This window comes from Esox lucius, chromosome 4 (assembly GCF_011004845.1).
Source record: "Esox lucius isolate fEsoLuc1 chromosome 4, fEsoLuc1.pri, whole genome shotgun sequence".
In the NCBI taxonomy this organism is placed as follows: Eukaryota; Metazoa; Chordata; class Actinopteri; order Esociformes; family Esocidae; genus Esox; species Esox lucius.
In genome coordinates this window covers 18,560,732-18,581,802 of record NC_047572.1, presented here as the reverse complement: position 1 = coordinate 18,581,802, position 21,071 = coordinate 18,560,732, and the positions used below count along the sequence as shown (strand labels likewise).

At 42.2% G+C, this 21,071-nt stretch overlaps 2 protein-coding genes across 5 annotated transcripts; one reads left to right on the top strand and one right to left on the bottom strand.

The window, feature by feature from the left end:
• The first annotated feature begins 10 nt into the window (after positions 1-10).
• ptcd3 (pentatricopeptide repeat domain 3) lies at positions 11-4,932 on the top strand. Its single transcript, XM_010898559.3, has 24 exons — positions 11-111; positions 327-379; positions 505-544; positions 639-684; positions 773-841; positions 952-1,056; positions 1,147-1,270; positions 1,529-1,632; positions 1,735-1,799; positions 1,933-2,020; positions 2,157-2,217; positions 2,365-2,447; positions 2,618-2,762; positions 2,867-2,917; positions 3,017-3,106; positions 3,230-3,258; positions 3,351-3,457; positions 3,573-3,651; positions 3,741-3,831; positions 3,972-4,057; positions 4,168-4,316; positions 4,407-4,448; positions 4,551-4,700; positions 4,783-4,932. Exons 1-24 carry the CDS (start codon positions 23-25, stop codon positions 4,826-4,828), a joined length of 1,992 nt encoding a protein of 663 aa, XP_010896861.1. The 5' UTR covers positions 11-22; the 3' UTR covers positions 4,829-4,932.
• A 165-nt stretch (positions 4,933-5,097) lies between these two features.
• immt (inner membrane protein, mitochondrial (mitofilin)) lies at positions 5,098-18,007 on the bottom strand. Of its 4 annotated transcripts, none has more exons than XM_020046087.2 (14): positions 17,803-18,007; positions 16,878-16,951; positions 16,526-16,712; positions 15,422-15,584; positions 13,023-13,145; positions 12,461-12,580; positions 12,220-12,353; positions 11,824-11,927; positions 11,487-11,622; positions 9,883-10,012; positions 9,354-9,574; positions 9,007-9,138; positions 8,674-8,803; positions 5,098-6,691 (listed from the first exon to the last, which is right to left on the bottom strand). In XM_020046087.2, exons 1-14 carry the CDS (start codon positions 17,842-17,844, stop codon positions 6,084-6,086), a joined length of 2,304 nt encoding a protein of 767 aa, XP_019901646.2. In that variant the 5' UTR covers positions 17,845-18,007; the 3' UTR covers positions 5,098-6,083. The 4 variants fall into 4 exon arrangements, with proteins under 4 accessions (XP_019901646.2, XP_010896840.2, XP_019901647.2 ...); XM_010898538.3 differs by having other exon boundaries at positions 9,354-9,577; positions 17,803-18,006; XM_020046088.2 differs by having other exon boundaries at positions 9,354-9,577; positions 12,461-12,571; positions 17,803-18,006.
• Between the last annotated feature and the right edge of the window lie 3,064 nt (positions 18,008-21,071).

The window sequence follows — 21,071 nt, the reverse complement described above, 5'->3', positions numbered from 1 at the left end:
AGCCCTTGGGTTTGTTTCCAAAATGGCGGCCCACGGTAAACATGTAGGGCATTACATTCACCAAAATAGTCGAATTATTTTATGTAATTTTGAACAATTCTTAGTTCGGAGGTAAGTTTTACGCTGACGAATTGACTCTTGTTTATGTATTGGTTCAGTATGTGTTTGTTCCCATCTTGACATGTCAGATATCATCATTAATAGTTTGCAATAAAAGGAGGAGGTCATAAGTGCTAGCTGTCAGTGCAGAAGGTCTAGCAGTTTTCAATAACGTAATTTAAACGATCTGACTTATATTGTGGATTTATACACTACATTCACTTCAGGAACTTTGGTTGGAGTGCAGCGGTTTGTCAACAAAATGCGCCAGCTCCAAGAGGTAATTTAATTTTAATCAGTGAATTGCATCCAGTAGTAGAATCGGATTAGGGCTACGGCCAATGTAACTATACTGTTCTTCATAGATGTTGCTTTCAAGCCTCCCTCTTTCTAACCTCATTACAGAGGCTGCAGAGGCAATTGTCGTTCCGAAAAAGAAAACATGGTAAGTGTGTTGAATTCAATTTATTCGAAAATCACTCCACAATGAATAAACAATTGCTTCAAAATGTGATGGAGAATAACTGTTATTCTGACAGGAGCAAAGAGGCTGTGCTGCAAGCACTTGCAGCCACTGTTAACAGGGTAAGAATTCTATTTTGCATTAAAATGTATATATTGACAGAGGTAGTTGGCCATTGTAACCAAACAACGACACATTCATTCATTTCAGGACTCCACTGCAGCACATTACATGTTCCAAGATGATCCTTATCTCACTCCAAGGACGTCTGCCGAGTTTGTAAGTTGGATATCCTGCAATGTAGTTTAATGAACAGTAATTATTTAGAATTGCACTTATTTTTTCATGCCCATTTTGTAAAACATTTTATTTTATTTTGTCCTCTGCAGAAATTATACTCCCTCTCCCAGGAGTCAGGCAGATTGGCGGCTAAACACATTGTCAACACCAACCCCAAGTTCTTCCAGAAAGACTTTGCTGAACCACATATTCCAGTGAGTTTTATTATAGTCTTCTTATCAGGAAAGCTGCATGATAACATGGTGGGGATAGGTCGTGGACACTGACGTGTCTCCATCCTGCAGTGCCTAATGCCAGAGACTATGGAGCCTCGAATTGAAGATGTGAGTGAGGCAGCGTTGCTTGAGCGCATCATGCTGAGAAAGGTGAAGGCTGCAGTAGACATGTATGATCAGCTTCTCCAGGCAGGTAAGTCACCCAGATTTCATATTGACAAATCCATGCACAGGTCAATCTAAATTTACAAAAATAATATTTTCCAAAACAATAATTTTCATCCAGGATGATAATTTGGTTCTCATAACACTGCTCATTCAACCAAAAAGTCTCAACTGAATTCCTCTGGAGGAAACAACCTCTCTGGTTCTATACCTTGATTGACAACTCTGTCAGGATTCAAACCATGGTTTCACAATGACTAGAGTTCTGACTGTTCTCTCTATGCAGGCACCACTGTATCTACTGATGCCACCAATGACCTGCTGGACCTTATTTGTCTATATGGAGACCATGATCCTTTGCAAGATGACAAGCCAGAGGTGGAAGATGTTGTAAGATATTCATCTGGAATCTGCTTGTTTATACTTCATACCTCCTCTTGTCATTAGTCTTGTCTCAGTGTTGTTTATTTCTGGATTTCGGTTTCCCTTAAGGACAAAGGGCGAAGGAGGAAAGGAAGGCCTCAGAGAGCCATAGACTTGGTGAAGATAGTTTGGAGGTATGTTTATTGAGTGGATTAATGTTGATAGCAGTGGTTCCCTACCAGGGTGCCCTAATAAGAACATAATTCAGTTAATCTTTATTGCCATACACTAGCATATTAACTGTCATTTTATGAATGATTCATCTAGGGAGAACAACAATGCAGAGAGGATCTTCAACCTTCTTCCAGAGCGTGACACACGGGCATACAGTGCTTTGATCAGAGGCATGGTCAAGGTAGGTGTGACGTTTCTTAACATTTTGTAGATTGGATTTGAATTTAACATTATTTGGTGTGTAAGTCGCTCTGAATAAGAGCATCTGCTAGATGATTAACATGTAAAATGTGTATGTGTTTGTTTTAAATTCCCAGTATGGAGCTCATGTGAAGGCATTCAACACATACACTGACATGCTGAACAATAGACTGACTGGTGAGTAGATTTTAAGTCAACATGCCATGCAACAGTACAATACAAACTTACTGTCCATGTTCCAGCAAGGGACATAACTAGTTCTACCATTTTTATGACTGATGATGTATGTTGCTATTGTGTGAATCTTCTTGTTACCTTTTCCAGCGGATGTCCACATCTTCAATGCTTTAATTTCTGCCGCAACAGAAGTCAGAGAGAAGTACAATGAGAAATGGGACCTGATTGTTGTAAGTCTATCTTTTGAGCAAACAAAACATTTTAGGCATGAATCTTGCAGTATGTAGCATCTTCTACAGAAGAACACATTCCTGTTGCGGTAGGACTGTAATGCCCATACATTTTCTGTCATGCACTCTTAAGCTCTTTTTTCTTTTCCCCCTCAAATTTTAATTCTTAGGAGTTGCTAAAGCAGATGAATGAGCAGAAGGTCAAGCCCAATCTGCTGACATTTAATGCTGTGCTGAAGGCCCTGCGTCGCTGTGGCTCCTTGGCCAGGGCCCAGTCTCTGCACACCCTCAGTGAGATGAAGGCTCTGGGCATCAGTGAGTGGGGAAAAAACACCTTGTAACAACATTCTCTCAAAGGAAATGAGTGTCATTAAATGTAAATCATAGAGGTGTCCCAACCTACTTTGTTTTGTTTCTAGCTCCCAGTTTGGCTTCATTTCACCACGTTCTGGGCATTTTCTACAAAACTGGTAATTACCTAAGTTTTCCACTTCCATAATACAGAAGGTTATCTGTAAGTTTGGAAGTGAGTGCCTCTCATATTGTATTTTGCTCTATATTCTGTCCAGTGTCTTCCCTACAAGGGCAGACTGATATCTTACAGGAAGTGCTTACTGAAGTGGCAGGAAGGTCCTTTGTTCCACAGGATCCAGATGATGGTATGCATGCAGCATTTTGGTTTTTAAAGACTGTTGTATTGGTCCAAATGTCATCTGAGATTACTTTTTTGACCAAGTGATACACTGTATTTTGAGTGTAGCATTTACTCTTTTTTTCCCCAGTATACTTTTTCTCAACTGCCATGAGAATTGTAAGTCGTTTTTAAATATATCAATTAGTGATTTTGATTATTTCCGTATGTGTGTGTATCAGTTTTATGCTTGATGTTGTCTCTCCCAACAGTGCCTGGAAACCAAGGACCTAGAGTCAGCATACAGGGTGCATAACCTACTTAATGTAGGAGAAAACTGGAGACTGCTGGGAGATTCCTTTCAACAGAGTATCTATTAGTGAGAACCTTGTAAAATGCTTGCAAATAAACATAGCAGAGTACAATTTTTCTCTACCTTTTTCCTAGTTGTTTTACTGTAATATGTGTAACCTCTTGACTATTTCTTTTTTCAGTGGTAGATTTTTCAACCTGCTTTGCATGATGGAGCACATAGATGTTGTGCTGAAATGGTACAATGAACTGATTCCTTCTGTAAGTACTCCAACATCTGCCTCAGGGACATTCATATTGTATAGTCACTGTTAATGGAAGACTCTAATATACTTACATTGGGTCTATAGCTCTTTTACCCCAATCCCCAAGGAATGAAAGATCTGCTTCAGGCTCTGGATACTGATAATAGATTGGACATGATCCCACAGATATGGAAAGGTGAGTTGGAAGTAAAAATGTCAGCTATTTTAGTTTAACTAGCAAAAATAACTAGCAAATGGGGATTGTCTGACATCAATTGGAAGGGATGCTTGCATGCACAAGCCTATAAAGCTCTGCTTTTATCTCCCTCGCTCAAGACATCCGGCGGATGGGCCATGACAACAAGTCAGACCTAGTGGAGGAGCTGTTATCCCTCATGGCTAGAGACCGGCACAGCCCCGAGGTAATCCACAAAGAGATGGGCACATAGCTATTAAATGACCTTCACTGGACAATTTTCCGAGTGCAAGTTTTAATTCACTTCGGCTTACTGAGATGTGTTGGGCTCCGCAGGTCCAGGAGTCATTCGCAGCTTGTGCCCTGGATGTGAGGAGTCTGTATAAGCAGGGCCAAGTAGCCAAGGTGGCTTTAGAGTGGACCACCGCATCCATGACCAACATCACCACCATCCTACTGGCTGCCCAGAAGACAAAACAAGCCTGGTGAGTAGAATCAGTCCAGGGTCCCTTAGTGGGAGTCAATACACATTCGCTATCTAAACACTTTTTTAATTCTTTTTATTTTTTATGTAGGGATATGTTGAATATATTCAAGACCAAAAACAGAGTGCCCTCGTAAGTATTTCATTAAACATCTTCATGGCATGTGAACATTGATTGCTGTCTTTGGCACCCTAGTCCCAGCCCATCTGTTCACTTTGTTCTGTACTTTTGTAGAGAGGAGCTGATAGACGAGTTCCTGGTCAGAATCAAGGACGGTCAGCAGGCAGTAGAGCTGGTACAGATCTCAGCAAGCTTCTGTCTCCCCAGCACTCCCAACCTGGCTCAGAGAGTACTACAAGAGTTTGAGCTCTCTGAAGAACAAAGGTATGGGGGGGGGGGTCAAAAAAGTATTTGCATACCAGGTAGTTATCTGCTTTTTATTCATGTCCTTGTCTTTTCCTTTTAGGAATATTGTGTCTGAGCTGGAGGTGGCAACTCACGACAACGAGTGAGGTGCCATGTTTGTCATCTGATGAAAGGTCTGTGTTTTACAGACCATACAGTAGTCAAATGTACGTACTGTGTAGATTGTTCAATAAAATGTAACTACAGCCAAGCATCTATGTCAGTGCCGTAATTCTGAATTGTCACTTGAGGTTTTATGTGAAAATTGCAGTTAACTTGTGGCTGACATTTGTATTTTAACACTAAGCCATTAGCCCCCGAATGAATATGAAATGTGAAACTAACAATGAAAAAAAACATGTACACAAATACCAACTGAGCTCTTGAACACATCCATGATTTATTATATCCAATGACAGGGAGGACACTGCATGACACAATTGGTTATTTGATTCTCCACAAAGCTCTGGTCAATAAACCACTAGACCAGAAAATAATGAACATCCAGTTGAACAAAGCAAGTGATTTGAAACAGTTTAACAAGGCTAGTGGAAGGGCAGGTTACTTAAGAGTGCAGTTGTACCAAGGGTCCCGCTACCATCTAAACACAGAGTGCTACACAGTGAGGAGGCCTGCCTACAAATGACCAGGGCCTTGTCCATTACACCTGCATAGACCACTGACTGGAGTGACCTGTGTCCAAGAAGTACATCCAAAACAGCACTGCTCTCAGCAAATACTACTTTATTGTAGAAGCTTGGACAGGATTTGAGGGGCCACATTTTACAACACGTGTCAACATATATGCCCGGTTAGACGGATCTATAGTTCTCAATACAGAATAAGTGACAGCATGAGCAGAACCACTGAGGCCATCTCCATATTCAAGTATCCAATTTCCATTGAATTAATGGACTGATATCCCATGTCAACAGAAGGCATCCGACAAATGAAGTTGCAAGTCCCATCCTATTGAATACACAGAAAATGGCAGATGTCTTCAATGATTAAGTCCATGCAATAATACATTTTTTCCCCAGTTAAGTCCTCTGACCACCTGTGTCAAACTAATTCCACGGTGTGCTGAGTGGCTGCAGGTTTCTGTTCTACCTTCAGTCAAGTCAGAAATTCCCCTCAACTGGTTGTCTAAGTCTTCATTAGAAACAATGAAAGTAAATAATGGAAAAACAGCACACTTGGCCCTCTATGGAATGAGTTCAACACACATTTTAAAACCCCTCAGTGGCTTACTAGTGCATACAAACTGATTTCCCCTGATATTTGTAATATACATTAAATTATTTTCCTCAAGGAGAGAGCAGAGCTTGCTGTGGATGGGGACACTCGTGTCATGGATCTGATCTAAGGGGCCGTGGTTGTGCCCAACCCCACAGCGTTGGCATATGCAGACAGGAGGCTGACCACCTGCTTGGTTTCTAATGTGAGCCTGGCCTCTTTGAGCCAGTCCTGAGCCACCCGGCGCGATTCGCCCTTTAGCTGGTTAACAAACTTTGCAGCCAGCTCCAGGTCTCCGTGCTCCAAGCAGTAGGTGGCGTAGGAGAGCAACTTAAATGTGTCAAGATCTTCTGCCGACAGCTTGGCAGGGGGGGCCTCCTCTGGCTTCTCAAAGAGCAGCGCTGCCTGTATGTAGGAGAGGAAGTACTGGTAGAGGCTGTTGCGGGTCTCGTCGATCAGAGCCACACGGCGGGCCAGCTGTCGGATGGCATAGAAGCGGGCTCGGAGAGACGCCTCGCTGTAAACTCCGCGGCTCAGGGACTCTGAGGGCAGGGCTGTGGTCAGGGTCTGGGCGAACTCGTTCTCAGCGCAGCTCTCCTTGATGGCCTGCACAGCGTCCTCTAGGGGCTCAGTGGGGTGGTTCAGTGCGGCGGTCCTCAGGGTGTAGTTCAGAGCTTCCACGGACAGCCATAGCTGGTGGGCCTTACGGGCCTCCTCCTCTGCTATAGCATGACCTGCGTGGAAATAAAACGCTTCAGTAAATCACCACAAAAGACTGAAACCGGTGCTTTGGCCCACGTCGGTCTCAAAGGAAACAAAGCTTCAGAATCTTGTGTAACACTTCATTCGTGGCCAGAAATATTCACACCTGCACTATTTATAATTTCCCATTTTATCGAAATGAAGTAAAAAATGAAGAACCTCTTTGTTTACACAAATTGCCATTGACAATACCAAATTGCATAATACATTTTTCTTCCTGAAAGTTAGAGATATAAATATTTATTTCAGAGAATAAACATAAATGATACGGACAAAGTTACTGGCTAACATCAGTTTAACAGTTCTTCCATCTATCGCTAAGCTTCCTGCACTTCTCTACCGGCAACTTGGCCCTTTGTTTAACTGTAAACCGCTACAGTTCTGCAATGTTTGATCAGCTTTTACCACAGCGTTTCTATGGGATTAAATCTGCTGCTGGTCACTAGCCCAGGGTTTCTTCTTCTTTAGCCACTCCTGAGTGCTTTTTGAGGTGCCCTTGGGGTTGCTGTCCACATCCTTCGATAGACCTAGTTTCTGGACAGTAGGTTAGACAGTATGTTCCAGAACTTGATAATCAGTAGATTTCATGATTTCTTTCACATGGAAAGATTTGAACCTTCCACACAATTAACTTTAGGCAGGGTGTTCTTTTCTTTGAACTCTTCCTGCTGTCATCTGCAAACAAAGAGCTGATGTTGAGTGTATTCTGAGGGCCATGTCCTGGGCAGTTGACCACAGTTCCTTGGACTGCAAACATCTTGGTAATACTGCAGACCACTAACAGGAATTCCATGGTCAAGGGAGATGGACTTGTTTCAATATTTGAGGATTCTTATGTTTCAGTTCTTTACCATCTTGACAGTGGTACAGAGAGCAGAATGTTTGTTCTGTGTTCTTTTCTCAAACCCTGTTGAGTGGCAATGTGTGGCCTGTAGACACCTCTGACATACCACAAATGAGACAAATGACCCGGTAAACCTACCTAAATATTTTCAATAATTGTTCCAGGCCATTTATCCGTTTTTAAGGCAAGAATGCACAATTTCAGTCTTCAAACCTTTTTTTTGGTCCTGTGTAGTTGTGAATAAAATCAAAGCATCTATGTACACAGCTTATTTTTTCTCCACTTTCAACTCATTTTTGATGAAATGGGAATTATAGAAATCAATAATTTTAATATCTGGCCTTGACAAAAACCAAAAATAGCACAAAGAATTGATTCAAACATTACACATCAATTTCTGTCTATCTTCCTAAAATATCCCCCAAAATATATTTGTATGTCTATTTTTATTTATATTTTCTGGTCAGGGGTATTTTACTAGAATGAAAGTAGCCTTTACTACCTCCCCAAGCTTCCTCTGACTAGAGTAGGCGACCTGTTGGTTATTTATTTGCTGAGATAGGGAGTTTGCTGAGATAGGGAATTAGCTAGTGAGCTCAAATTGGCAACAAATGTTAATTTAGAATGGAAAATAAACCAATGTAGCGCATCAAAACACATTCATTAGTTCCTGTGATCTAATCGCTCCAAACTACAACATATTGGTTTTGTATGTTATCAGAGACCATGCGTCTACATACAGACAAAGGAAAGCAAATAGAAAGTGTCTCAGTAACATGTTGGGATATTACAAGCCACCAGAACAACTTCAATGGGCTTCAATATGGATGGGGGCTTTGTCATCCTAGAAGAGACCCAATAATGAACCCTCTTTCAAACTCACTTCGATCCTTTCATCCAAAATCAGATCAACTGCTCAGCATTTTTATAGATGCTTCAGAGCCCGACAGGTTGTTAACTGCTTAACTGAAATCATGTAGTACATCTGTCTGGAAGCATCTGCATTCGTAATGTTCCAACACTCATTCAGGTTTGTCCTCAGATTTGTCACCTGTATGTATTCATCATCATCATCATTATCATCATCCCTGTTGTGTGGTCATTACTCACTATCAATGGCCTCCTCCATGCCCTTAAGTCTAGCGTACGCTGCGTTCATATCCAGGGTGAATCTATCCAGTTGGTCCTGTGTCAGACGACGGTACTCAGTCTCCTTCTCCATCAACGTGCTGTTCAGGATCTGGAGAAATGTTCATTACTTAGTTACTCACATTACTTTAGAGGATCATCACTAAATAAAAAGTAGTAAGGACAAAGTTGAGACATAGAAAATAAAAAGAGATTGATCCGGTTGTGTGGCGGTTTTGCCTGGCTGGCATTTGAATATACAGTACATCTTTTAACAGCTGATGTGTTACTGGGAGGCTGCATGGATGTACTTGCCTCCTCGGCTTCTGAACGCAGCTCCTGCTCTTGCACCTTCAGGACGTCCCGCAGATGGTCTGTGTGCGCTGCAGCCTGTCTACGCAGCTGTGTCCGCATCTCCGCCTCCATCACCTCCCGAGTTTCCTCCACCTGACCACAAACACACGGATCATCAATCGGTTTAGCCTCACCCTCAGCAGCATCTGTTGCTGTCGTTACACTCGAGTGTGTAAAAGAGCAGACATCCAGTTAGATTGCTGCAACTAGAGGATGAGGAAAGGGGAGGACCGTCTAAATGGATGAGTAGTGCCCTATCACCAGGTGAAGCCACCAGAACCTGCGGTCGAAAAGGAAAAGGCCCTTACCTTCTTCTCCTGCTCCAGGCGCATCTGTTCTCGGTTGTGTTCCAGGGCGGTGGACAAGGCCACCTCCAGAGCCTTCTTGTCCTCCAGCCTCTGTTGTTCCAGGGCAGTCTCGATGTGGATCTGCTCCCTAACCCTCTGCTCAGCCAGCTCCCGGTTCAGCTGGTCGATGCGTCGGTGGGCGTGGGCGATGAGGGAGTTCAGGTCATCTTGAGTAAGCTTCCCTGCTGGTAAACGGCCGAGGGCCAGTCCATGAACTGAAGAACTGATCTACGCTGTGCCCTATTCCTCATCTCCATGGTTATACAGTCAAGACCACTTCGCTTTCCTGAATCTTTTCTAGATTTCTTGTATCTTCTCACATTTTCTCACATTTTCCTCAGAAGAGAGGATGCGAGGATTTGAACAAAGACCTAACTGAACTTGCGCATGTTACTGATGCTGTGCCCAGTTTTCCAAAGGCTAACTGAGGTGGTGTGTTTGGAGTAGGTCATGTGAGTAGTGACGAGCGGAAACAAATGCATGGACTTACTGAGTCCCTTCCAGTTGGCCTGGACCTCTGGAGTGATGCTATTCAACTCCTTCTGGAACTGAGCCTTGGCCTCATTCACCAGCTCACTGTACTGGGACACAATCTTCGCCTCAGACTGAGCACTCTGGACCTGCAATGACACCACAGAGACATGATCGAACCAGAAAGACGAGGACAAAACGGCATGCAGCATTCCATTCACACTTCCCAAATAAAACCCTGAGTACAATACAACCGACTGCATGTGGCTAGCTGCAGCCCATTATGGTGACAACGGGCCAGTGTGTGTGACGGAAGGGGCAGTGTCCAAAGACTGGGTGCATGAAAAACTATTTGTCAATTGGCAAGTTTCTGCTGTGCGTAGAGGATGACTGTGTTTTGGATGTATTGGTCATTGCAACGCGCCATACACACGAGACGTTTGTCAAAAGAAAGGCACATCCTTAGGCAGCGATTAATAATAGACAGCCTAGCATGTGTTAGAAATCGGCCGTTTCGTATAGTGGTCGTAATAATTATCGCATACCCGTTTGTCAAGGGAGAGAGAAATTATATTATTTATTGCAGCATTAGAAAGTCTTGTTCATGAGGTTACGGACCTGGTCTTCCTTACACAACCTCAATCTCATCTCATTCAATCTCTTCTCACTGTAATGTTGGTTACAAGCTGATATATACATTGGAGGGTGTGTCTACCTAGCAAAGATCAGGTTTCCAAGACAGTAACCCCCATGCCAAATGGTCAATGTGAACATTCCTGGGGTTAGTAGAGCACAACCTACAGAGAGATAATCTAAACAGAGAGGTTTCTGTTGTTCTCATCATCTAGGCACATTCACCTACAATGAAACGTACATTCACATTGTAATTGTTCATGCTCAGATTCCACACATGTTAGTAGTTAGGGGAAGTTTCTCAATCCTTGAGTGATATTTTCTTCTCTATCAAGTATGTTTGCCAGCAACAACCTTGAAGTTGAAACTAACCATGCAGTTGTGTTTGTGAGGCAGTATCTTGGTTCCACTCACTAAATTAAACTAGAAGTCTTTGCTAGTAGTTGCAATGTAAACTATAACCTTGAAAAACCATACTATTTGAACAAACCAATGTAAATAGCCAAGAAACAAAGAGCAAGTCTCATGTAAAGAGAAATTGTATAGTAAAAAAATAAATGTTACATGGGTTCACTTGTCAGGCAGCCTACATTATGTGCTCTGCAGCTGCCACTATTGCATCTTTGCATACATTTAAGAGATTAGTCCAGGTATGAAAGTTAACCATACAAATACTTCCAAAACCGCTAAGAAAGGCTTTTTGTTTGCTATGAATACAAACTGATGACGGACAGACAATCCATGTCTCATTCACATTCCAACATTTTTTGAGCGGAACATTGCAGAAGTTGGATATTGCACATGCCTAAATCATCATTTGATTAACTGTACAGCCATAGAGGGCAATGACACAATCTCAGGGAAAAGGGGACTGGGGAGATAACAATATCGTGGTACTTCATATCGCCCTTTTGACACACCTACTGGTCAATACTCCGGCCACCACACTGTGCTACAGCTAACCCCTACTGGGACCCACAGCCAGTTTACCTTAGTTACCACGCTGTCCAGATCCACCACCATGCTGTGAAGGTTCTCCTCTGCGGCCAGGATAGATGGCCGGGCTGCAGCGATTTTCGAGTCCTTGGCTCCATTGATCACTCCTCTCAACCTGTCCAGCTCAGCCCTGTGCCAGAGATACAGAATGACTCCCAGTGGCACAATACCAAACAAAGCAAGTATTCATTGCTGGTCCAACATAAGGACATTTAGTGATCGTACTATAAGAAAATATCCCGCTCATCAGTCAAGGTGTTATCATACAAACTGAAATAGTGATGACAGGTAACCGCCACATACTGTAATTAAACCACAGAGCGGATCTTACTTGGCCTTGAGGACCGCTGCACCAGCTTCATCTACTGAACGGCTGCGTTCATTAAGTGCATCTTCCAGGACTCTCCACTGGGCAGACTTCTTATCTGGAGGCACCTAAACAACAAGCATTCACACCATAGAGGATCCAGAACACAAATTCCACTTATTAAAGCTGATCCGCACAATATATGGAACAGCTATCAAAATATGAACACTATCCAAAATATGAAAATTACAAAAAGCCTCAGTATTCTCGCTGCACGCGCAGCCTGACAATAGAACAGATTCCAGTCTGATGCTTTCCAATCAGTGTCTAGCTAGTTCATTCTTAAACACCAGATCAGCATTTTGTTTGTGCAGCTGATATTCTCATAGAGACTAGAAAGGCATGTTGTGATCCACCCACCTCTGCGTCCATGGCCTCCTTCAGCTTCACGGTGTGCTGGGCAATGGCGTGCAGAGCAGCTTCCTGGGCCCCGATGGCCTGCAGGGTCACCTTGGCTGTACTGCCCAGGGCATCCTCCAGCTCAACGGACAGCGCTGCCAAACAGCATACATATGGTCACCACAATCTGTCAATGACAACTCCACGGACCTCTGCAACAACCTCAGCAACAAAGTGAGATGGAACTACGCGAGACACCTACTTCTCAGGAGGTCCTGCTCAGCCTTGTCCTGCTCGGCCAGACGGGCAGCCACTTCATCTTCAGGACGCTCTTTCACCGCAGGCGCAGGCTCATGTGCACACTTGGTGCATTCTGCGGCAGCTAGGGACAAGGAACACTCTGAGCACATTCCTCTCAGACGACACAAATCACACCCACAAAAACAACATTTCAATCCATTCTCTCTCACACACACACACACACACACACACACACACACGTAGCAACTTCCTCCTTCTTTAGATTACACTCACAAGGCAGCATGGGAATGAGTTATGGGATCAGGAACAGAACAAACAGGTTTGGATCTGAAAGGGGACAGAACGGAGCGTTTTCATGCAGTGAGAAATAGGCGCAAAGGGTGAGATGGCAAATAAACCACCAGGAGAATCATGAAGGAAGAACAAGTGTTAGTCAAGAGCAGGCATAAAGCCACGCACCCTGGGACGCCCCTATATTAACGAGACAGAGCTACAGTGAGACAGTGAGGGAGAGCTCCATGCACCCACACATGCAGAGGAGGCTGTATCCACCCAGTTCTGACCTGAAGGGACCTCTTGAGGAGCGGTTGGGTGGGCCACGGCCCGGGCCTCATGGGTGCCTGGGGCTGGTACAGAGACCCCCTCGCTGATGGCTGAAAGGATATGAGCTGCCTGAGCAGAAGCTTCTGCAACAACACATTGGAGCTCAAAATCAGAGGCTTGACAGGTCTCCTTGGGAGACACAGTCACATCACGGGAACATACCGACATATATTTGATTGATTGATTCATGGCGCACCGTACGGCCGTTTGATTCGTGTCTAGTCTCCAGGCTAATCCACCACATGTTGGGGAAAACATTTGTGCAAAAGCCCAATACATGAGAGTTCCTGTAAATAACCCACAACGCAGCAAACATTCTCCAAACCACATGCTCACTGTCTGGCCATCTGCACCAGTGCCAGGAGGGCCTGCAGTCCTGTTTGCCCAACAGGCGCTTGCAAACCGCTTACATTCAAATCCTACTCTGAGGAGGAGATAATGGAATGAGCAGTTGACAGATCCGACAGTTTCAGTACATGCATCCATCTAGACGCCGGGCAACGAGCAGAGTTTTACGGTGCTGTAAGGTGCAGCAGTTTAGCTGACAGCCTGGAGGTGAATCAGGGTGGTGTCAGTATTTATGCTGGTCTGTGAGACGGATGGCCGGTTGCTAAGGGATACAGGGTTGGGAAAGGCGGCCACATTTTTCACGACTGACCAATAGTGCCACTTACATGATGCGTCGCCAAAGGGGAGATAAATGTGGGGGTTTTATGCAAATGTCTATGAGTGACAGGTTAAAAAGAGACAATGTTATCTACTTGGTGAACAAAACAGCTGCTGTAGGCCCAGAAGTGGGATTACAACAGAAATGAACTCAATTCCCTTTTAAAATCACAGAATAAACAAAAGTATGATTAGTAAGTGTTAACCCAGGCCTAACTGGAAATAGACCTGGGTCAGCACTTACTAAACAAACATTTTTGGATGTTTGGTTTTGAAAAAGTAGACAGTGAAAATGCCATCCAGACCACTGGACTTTTATTAAAACGTATAGTGTGTATTCATAAAAAAAATACATGTTTAAAAAAATGTGAGCTATCAATTGGTTGCAAGAACTTTTGACTACTGATTGACCAACAAATTTTTGGTAAGGGCTAAACCTGCATCTGATCAACTGGTGTTCACAAAACACCTGGCTGACAAGACCTTCATCCCATTTATCTACATCAGTAATAATCATTAAATGTATTGCTAATGGATCATTCTGACATAATGCCTCTTTAACTTGACAGCAGTGTATACTTTGAGGAAATGTACACTAAATATATATATTTTGTCATGAAGATATAGACGGATGGATATGTTGTAGACAAGTATGACCATACCATCTACTAGCTAATTTGGCATTCTGGACTGCAGGTAGTTCTTATAAAACAGTCAGTTATGAAGTGAGTTATTCCCCGTCTCCTGTCCCAAAAATTTACAGCCATCATGTTTTACTGCATTATCTTTAAGATTTCACAGACAGACAACCCACTAACATGGCTTTCACCAAATGCCTATGAATATCATGATTTCTGTTTCTGTGAGTGGATTACTCATTTAAGTATCTTGAGGGAATGTAATTGCCAAATGATTAAAATGATCACTCATTTCTAACCTGAAGTGTATAAACATGCATAAACAATAGAAGGCTTCAACATTATTAGCCCCCAAGCAATGTCTATTTGCAAGAATAATGAATTAAACAGTCCCTAGTTCCCAATACAATTGCAGATAATGTCAGTGTGATGAAAAGAAGGAGAAGATATGACCCCAGAAGGGTGAATTCGTCTTTACATATAAACACCTCAACTGCATGATCCCATTTTAAAAAGCATTTCAGGATTTGGAGCCAAAACGGGTCCCCTAAAATGGTGTACCAAGGCATGTAATGTGCCAATTTGTGTCCCATGTCAACAAAACCTCACTTCTCAACTTGGACTTTTAAGGCTCGGCTAGTTATAACTGTGATTGTACTGATAGAGTATGCACATATAAACAACATATTAAACAGTCAGCCCAAAATTGGATTTAGCAGGAACGTTACTGCCTCTGTAATAGCAACTGGTTTTGGTGATATCTGTCCTCCATTTTCCATCTCTAAAATAGCAAACTTCCAGGAGGTTGGGAGTTTAAAATAATTCTGAAACAAATCTACACCATGGCACATGATAAATCGTTTTAGGAGGAGTTTAGGAAAGGTAATTTCCTGTACCAAAATATAGTCTTGACCTAAATGGAAATTTCCTAACTTTAATCACTGAACTACATCATGAAAAGCACCAGGGTGTCACAGTCACATTATTTTTTATTATTATTATTATTGCAGGAGGGCCTGTAAATGAAGTAGATGTCAGTGATAGCTGTAACTCACCCTCTAAGGTCTGCTGTGGTGCTGGAGAAGACGGCTCATCCGCGGCTGGTTGCTCTGCAGATTCCTCTACTTTCTTTTCAACCTTGTTCCCTTTGGCCGTTGGCTGCTTTGATTCTTTTGACACTTCAGACACGGAGGAAATCTGAAGTGGTTCAACGTTTCCCTTAAGAGTAATAAAATAATAATTTCAGGCAAGCTTGAAAGGAATGGGCACTTTTCTTTTTTGCCAGACAGGGTAAAAAACTGTAAAACACGTTATGCCTTAGGATTTGTTCAGGACAGACAAACACTACACAGGCTACAACCTTCAGTAGCTATGTAATAGGAAGCCTACAATAAAACAGTTCTGGTGGATATTAGGATTTGTTCAGGATGGACAAACAGGATTCTCTCGTCTTTTCACTTGGCAAAAAAGTAAGTTATCGTCACCTATACTGATATCAATTCATCAATTGGTTAATTAGCTGTTAAAACAGCCAGTGGCAAAAGAGGATTTGTTCAGGATAGACAAAAAAACTTTGCTGGCTACAACCATCAGTAGCTAGGTTATAGGAAGCCTAAAATAAAACTGTTTAAAAATTCCTATTTCTGGAGGATTTTCAAATTATGTCTTATGATTTGTTCAGGGTAGACCAAAAATTTGCTGGCAAAACGATACTCTTGTCTTTTCACTTGATTAAAAAGTCAATTATCGTCACCTATATTGACAGTTATTGTATCAATTTCATTCACAAATGGCTAATAAGCTGTTAAAACGGCCAGTGGCAAAAGCCATACAGTTCACAGATGCTATTTTTGGTGGAGGTAAACTTAAGAAACATTACTCAGTTCAACACAATACTGAATGGTGTCTTGTGACATATTGAAACTTGACGTGATGTTAATGATCTAATGTTGAAATGCTATTCCAACTCTCGGCAGATGTGCTGCATAGTGGTTAAAGACACAATATCTAACGTGGGAGACTCTGGTTCGAATCCAGGGAGGGTAACAACAATCGCCTGAAGTAGACTTGCCTGGTTTATGTTTGGATAGGCCAGCAGATGTTTGAAAACAGACACATTTTAATTATTTAACTAACAAAATATGAAAAAATTTACTTACTGGCTTCTTTATAACTGGTGGTGGTGCTGCTGGGCCAAGAGCTAGGCTAAACACTTGATCTGTATATGGTACAGATTTCTCAACACTGGCCCGGAATTTGGGATCCCAACTGGCGTAAAGAATTGTACCACCAACTCCTCCACCCACAGTGAGGACACTGGCCGCTACAATCTTTCCTGCAGAGGACCTGCAATTACAAGTCAAATTCATGATATATTCAAAAACACAAACAAAAGCCATCTACAACAATACAAAGTTACACAACTGATCATGTTTTCAGTATTTCAGAATAAGTGGGAAGCTTTAGGGTAACTAAAAACCTTCAGTAACACAGCAGAGACAAGACACCTACCCTGACCCTCCAGAAGTGTAACGACGACATTGCTGCAGGGGGTGAAGTGGGGAGCCATTACCACAGAGGCATTTCTGTGGAAAGGAGGATAATATCAGGGTACACCAGCTATCAATATGAGCACCACAGGTCTTAAAACACACTAGAACACTATACATTTATTAATTAACTGAAGGAGGATAACCAACAAGCTTAGGCTATTCCTCATTAATACAACATGTTCTGGATGTTACTTGTGGGAAATTCTGCAATAGAAACTTTTGCTCCAAAACCAAAAAACGTTCCGTATATTATTACTCTATCAACTTAGTTTGGCAAGGTCATGTCTCCTTGAACTAAATATGCGTATTCGTTTACTTTTCACAAAGCTAGTTAAACTTAGCTAATTAAACTTAGCTAATGATCAGTGCAAGGAGTCACTGTTCTTCTAAACACATATGAACATGTTTACATAAATCAAGAAAACTTCACGACTACAAAATGTGTTATCATTGCTAATGTACACAACTTGTATTCATATTGCACGTATCTGCTGAGCTCTAGAATGTACATTGGTGCACACGCATGTCACTCTCTTTAGTCGCCGTTGTATTAGCAGGGCAGTGAAGTCAATCAACAGAAATACGCCTCTTTCCACTACGAATTTACGTACTTTGCGTAAAGTTACGCTCAGCTTTCTTTCAATGAAGACAAACAGTTTATATTAACACAGTGAAGTTACACATTTCTGTATACTATGTTACGGGGAGAGGTTGTAAAACATGCACGAGGAGGTATACTGACTCCTTCGATCAACATCAATAACACAAACACAGCGCAGTACAACGGGCCCAGTCTGTGGGTCACTGAATGACCGCTCGGCAAACTAGCTAGCTAGGCGGCTAGCTAGAGGGGTAAAGATTTTAATTAGAACAGTGATCCTTACCCGCGCTGCAGAATTTGCCCCTTTCAAGCAGACACGCAGCATTGTTGTCGGTACTCCCTTTCTTTGAAACTTATGACAGATAAGATCAGCAAAACATTATAATATCAGTCAAACTCAGAAGCATTAAGCTACCGCCCGACACACGAGATATCTCCTGGAACCTTTTCGTGGAGGGTGACAGGAGAAGGTAACGCATGCGCAACGAGTACGCCCAACTGCGAATACACCAAAAATATTACGTCACGAGTTCAAAGCGCCATGATTCATAGCTGAAGATATTTCAATCTTTCAGAATCTTTTAAAACAATCTTTCTGCGATGAAATGTTATTTGAATTTGAAAGCCATGAAAACGTAAAATGTATTTTTATATTGTAAATTGATACAGTTCAGTTATATACACTTGTTCTTGTTTTTTATTTTTGTTTTGTACCCTCCATTATATTATACAATTTGTGAGTATATTGTATTGTGCCCTGTTAACTGTTAAATTAAATTAAAATTTGACGATTAAATTGAAAAAATATAGTCGAAGAACCATTTAATAAATGTTGTTGTAACATCTCACCACCTGCATTTTATTGTATTTATTTGAGATGATATTCCGCCAAAATATGTTAATATATATTGTAGACGCAAATTGACAGCGCTACCTGTAGCATTAATTGACAAGAAGTATATTACTGTTTTCAGTAATATGTTATTTAATATATTGTCGTAATATTAACACTTCGTTCATTCGAAGCAAATGTGCATTGTATCGACATACCATGGCTTTCCACGAGATAATTTGTGTGGTTAGCAACCTCGCGATGCTGCATGACAACTTCAACGGGAATTGACGCGCGCTTTGTACGCATCTGTAGCTGCACGTTCCTTCATTCTCATAGAATACTGAGGTTAATATTTCTCTTATAATAATTATTAGGTTTATACCATTATTATATAATGGTAAACATCCAAATAATACATGAGAACTATTCGTGACATGCCAAAAATAATCTTTGGTTATCATAGTTCGAACCGAAACTGCTAAAAGGTGTAGTCTTAACAACAAGAGCAAATTATGTTTGCAAGATATACCGCATTCATAACCAACTGGGACTTTACTACATACAGGGTTTCTCGCCGGTTTGAACAGCCCACAAACTGGCGAGAAACCCTGCATTCCTAAGGAGTGGGAGATGTAATACAAGTTGGATGCAGTTATTCGCCTATCACTGTTTTATTGCCAAACATGTTGCTATGGAGGTAATTTCCTTAGTATAGCGCCAGAAGTCAGCAGGTGCAAGACGTTGGACCAGAGATAATAATCAAGTTTCCTACTACTAATTACCTACAAGGTAAATTGCCACTTCCCGTTTATTGACCACTGCCGCACTACTCTCAAATATGTAAAAATGGGCTGAATCTCAAATCTCATACCTGCATACTATATAGTATGCAAGAAGATGAGTAAATCCCAAACCATAGTACGCTGAAAACAGTAAGACTAAAGTTCCAGGATGGTCTGCTATAATATTTTTCCAAGTATGTATCCATGCGTGCTTTTTGGAGTAATATAGAATCCCTTACGCATTAAAAGAGGAGGGGTCTCCACGATTCTGTCGTCTTTTCACTTGACGAAAAAGTCAGTTATCGTTACCTACACTCACCTAAAGGATTAATACTGTGTTTGACCCCCTTTCACCTTCAGAACTGCCTTAATTCTACGTGGCATTGATTCAACAAGGTGCTGAAAGCATTCTTTAGAAATGTTGGCCCATATTTATAGGATAGCATCTTGCAGTTGATGGAGATTTGTGTTATGCACATCCAGGGCACAAAGCTCCCGTTCCACCACATCCCAAAGATGCTCTATTTGGTTGAGATCTGGTGACTGTGGGGGCCATTTCAGTACAGTGAACTCATTGTCATGTTCAAGAAACCAATTTGAAATGATTCGTGCTGTGACATGGTGCATTATCCTGCTGGAAGTAGCCATCAGAGGATGGGTACATGGTGGTCATAAAGGGATGGACATGGTCAGAAACAATGCTCAGGTAGGCCGTGGCATTAAAAGGATGCCCAATTGGCACTAAGGGGCCTAAAGTGTGCCAAGAAAACATCCCCCACACCATTACACCACCACCACCAGCCTGCACAGTGGCATGATGGACCAAGGCATGATGGATCCATGTTCTCATTCTGTTTACACCAAATTATGACTCTACCATCTGAATGTCTCAACAGAAATCGAGACTCTTCAACTGTCCAATTTTGGTGAGCTCGTGCAAATTGTAGCCTCTTTTTCCTATTTGTAGTGGAGATGAGTGGTACCCGATGGGGTCTTCTGCTGTTGTAGCCCATCCGCCTCAAGGTTGTGCGTGTTGTGGCTTCACAAATGCTTTCCTGCATACCTCGGTTGTAACGAGTGGTTATTTCAGTCAAAGTTGCTCTTCTATCAGCTTGAATCAGTCGGCCCATTCTCCTCTGACCTCTAGCATCAACAAGGCATTTTCACCCACAGGACTGCATCATACTGGATGTTTTTCCCTTTTCACACCATTCTTTGTAAACCCTAGAAATAGTTGTGCTTGGAAATTCCAGTAACTGAGCAGATAGTGAAATACTGAGACCGGCCCGTCTGGCACCAACAACCATGCCACGCTCAAAATTGCTTAAATCACCTTTCTTTCCCATTCTGACATTCAGTTTGGAGTTCAGGAGATTGTCTTGACCAGGACCACACCCCTAAATGCATTGAAGCAACTGCCATGTGATTGGTTGATTAGACAATTGCATTAATGAGAAATTGAACAGGTATTCCTAATAATCCTTTAGGTGAGTGTATATTGATAGTTATTGCATCAATGTCATTCACGTATGAATGAAATACGAAAGTTGTTGTGCAATGAAATGAAATAGCTTTGGCTGTGTAAAGTTCGTCTTCAGTCTCGCTAGCATGGTTTCAAATCTTTTGACTATTCAAAGTAGTAAGATACTAGTTTTATTGGCTTGTATGCTAAAATGGCCAGTGGCAAAAGCCATACAGTCAATCTCCCTCGGTCTGGGGCTCCATGCAAGATCTCACCTCGTGGGGCATCAATGATCATAAGGAAGGTGAGGGATCAGCCCAGAACTACATGGCAGGACATGGACAATGACCTGAAGAGAGCTGGGACCACAGTCTCAAAGAAAACCATTAGTAACACACTACGCCGTCATTAATTAAAATCCTGCAGTGCATGGAAGGTCCCCCTGCTCAAGCCAGCGCATGTCCAGGCCCATC

Excerpts from the sequence above, each read along its gene's own strand:
- ptcd3 (XM_010898559.3), top strand. The coding sequence starts at position 23 with ATGGCGGCCCACGGTAAACATGTAGGGCATTACATTCACCAAAATAGT. Across the intron at positions 380-504 it reads AAATGCGCCAGCTCCAAGAG|AGGCTGCAGAGGCAATTGTC; the intron begins GTAATTTAATTT and ends ACCTCATTACAG. Across the intron at positions 545-638 it reads GTTCCGAAAAAGAAAACATG|GAGCAAAGAGGCTGTGCTGC; the intron begins GTAAGTGTGTTG and ends TTATTCTGACAG.
- immt (XM_010898538.3), bottom strand. The coding sequence starts at position 17,844 with ATGCTGCGTGTCTGCTTGAAAGGGGCAAATTCTGCAGCGCGG. Across the intron at positions 11,623-11,823 it reads GCAGCGGTCCTCAAGGCCAA|GGCTGAGCTGGACAGGTTGA; the intron begins GTAAGATCCGCT and ends TCTCTGGCACAG. Across the intron at positions 6,692-8,673 it reads CATGGAGGAGGCCATTGATA|GTCATGCTATAGCAGAGGAG; the intron begins GTGAGTAATGAC and ends ATTTCCACGCAG.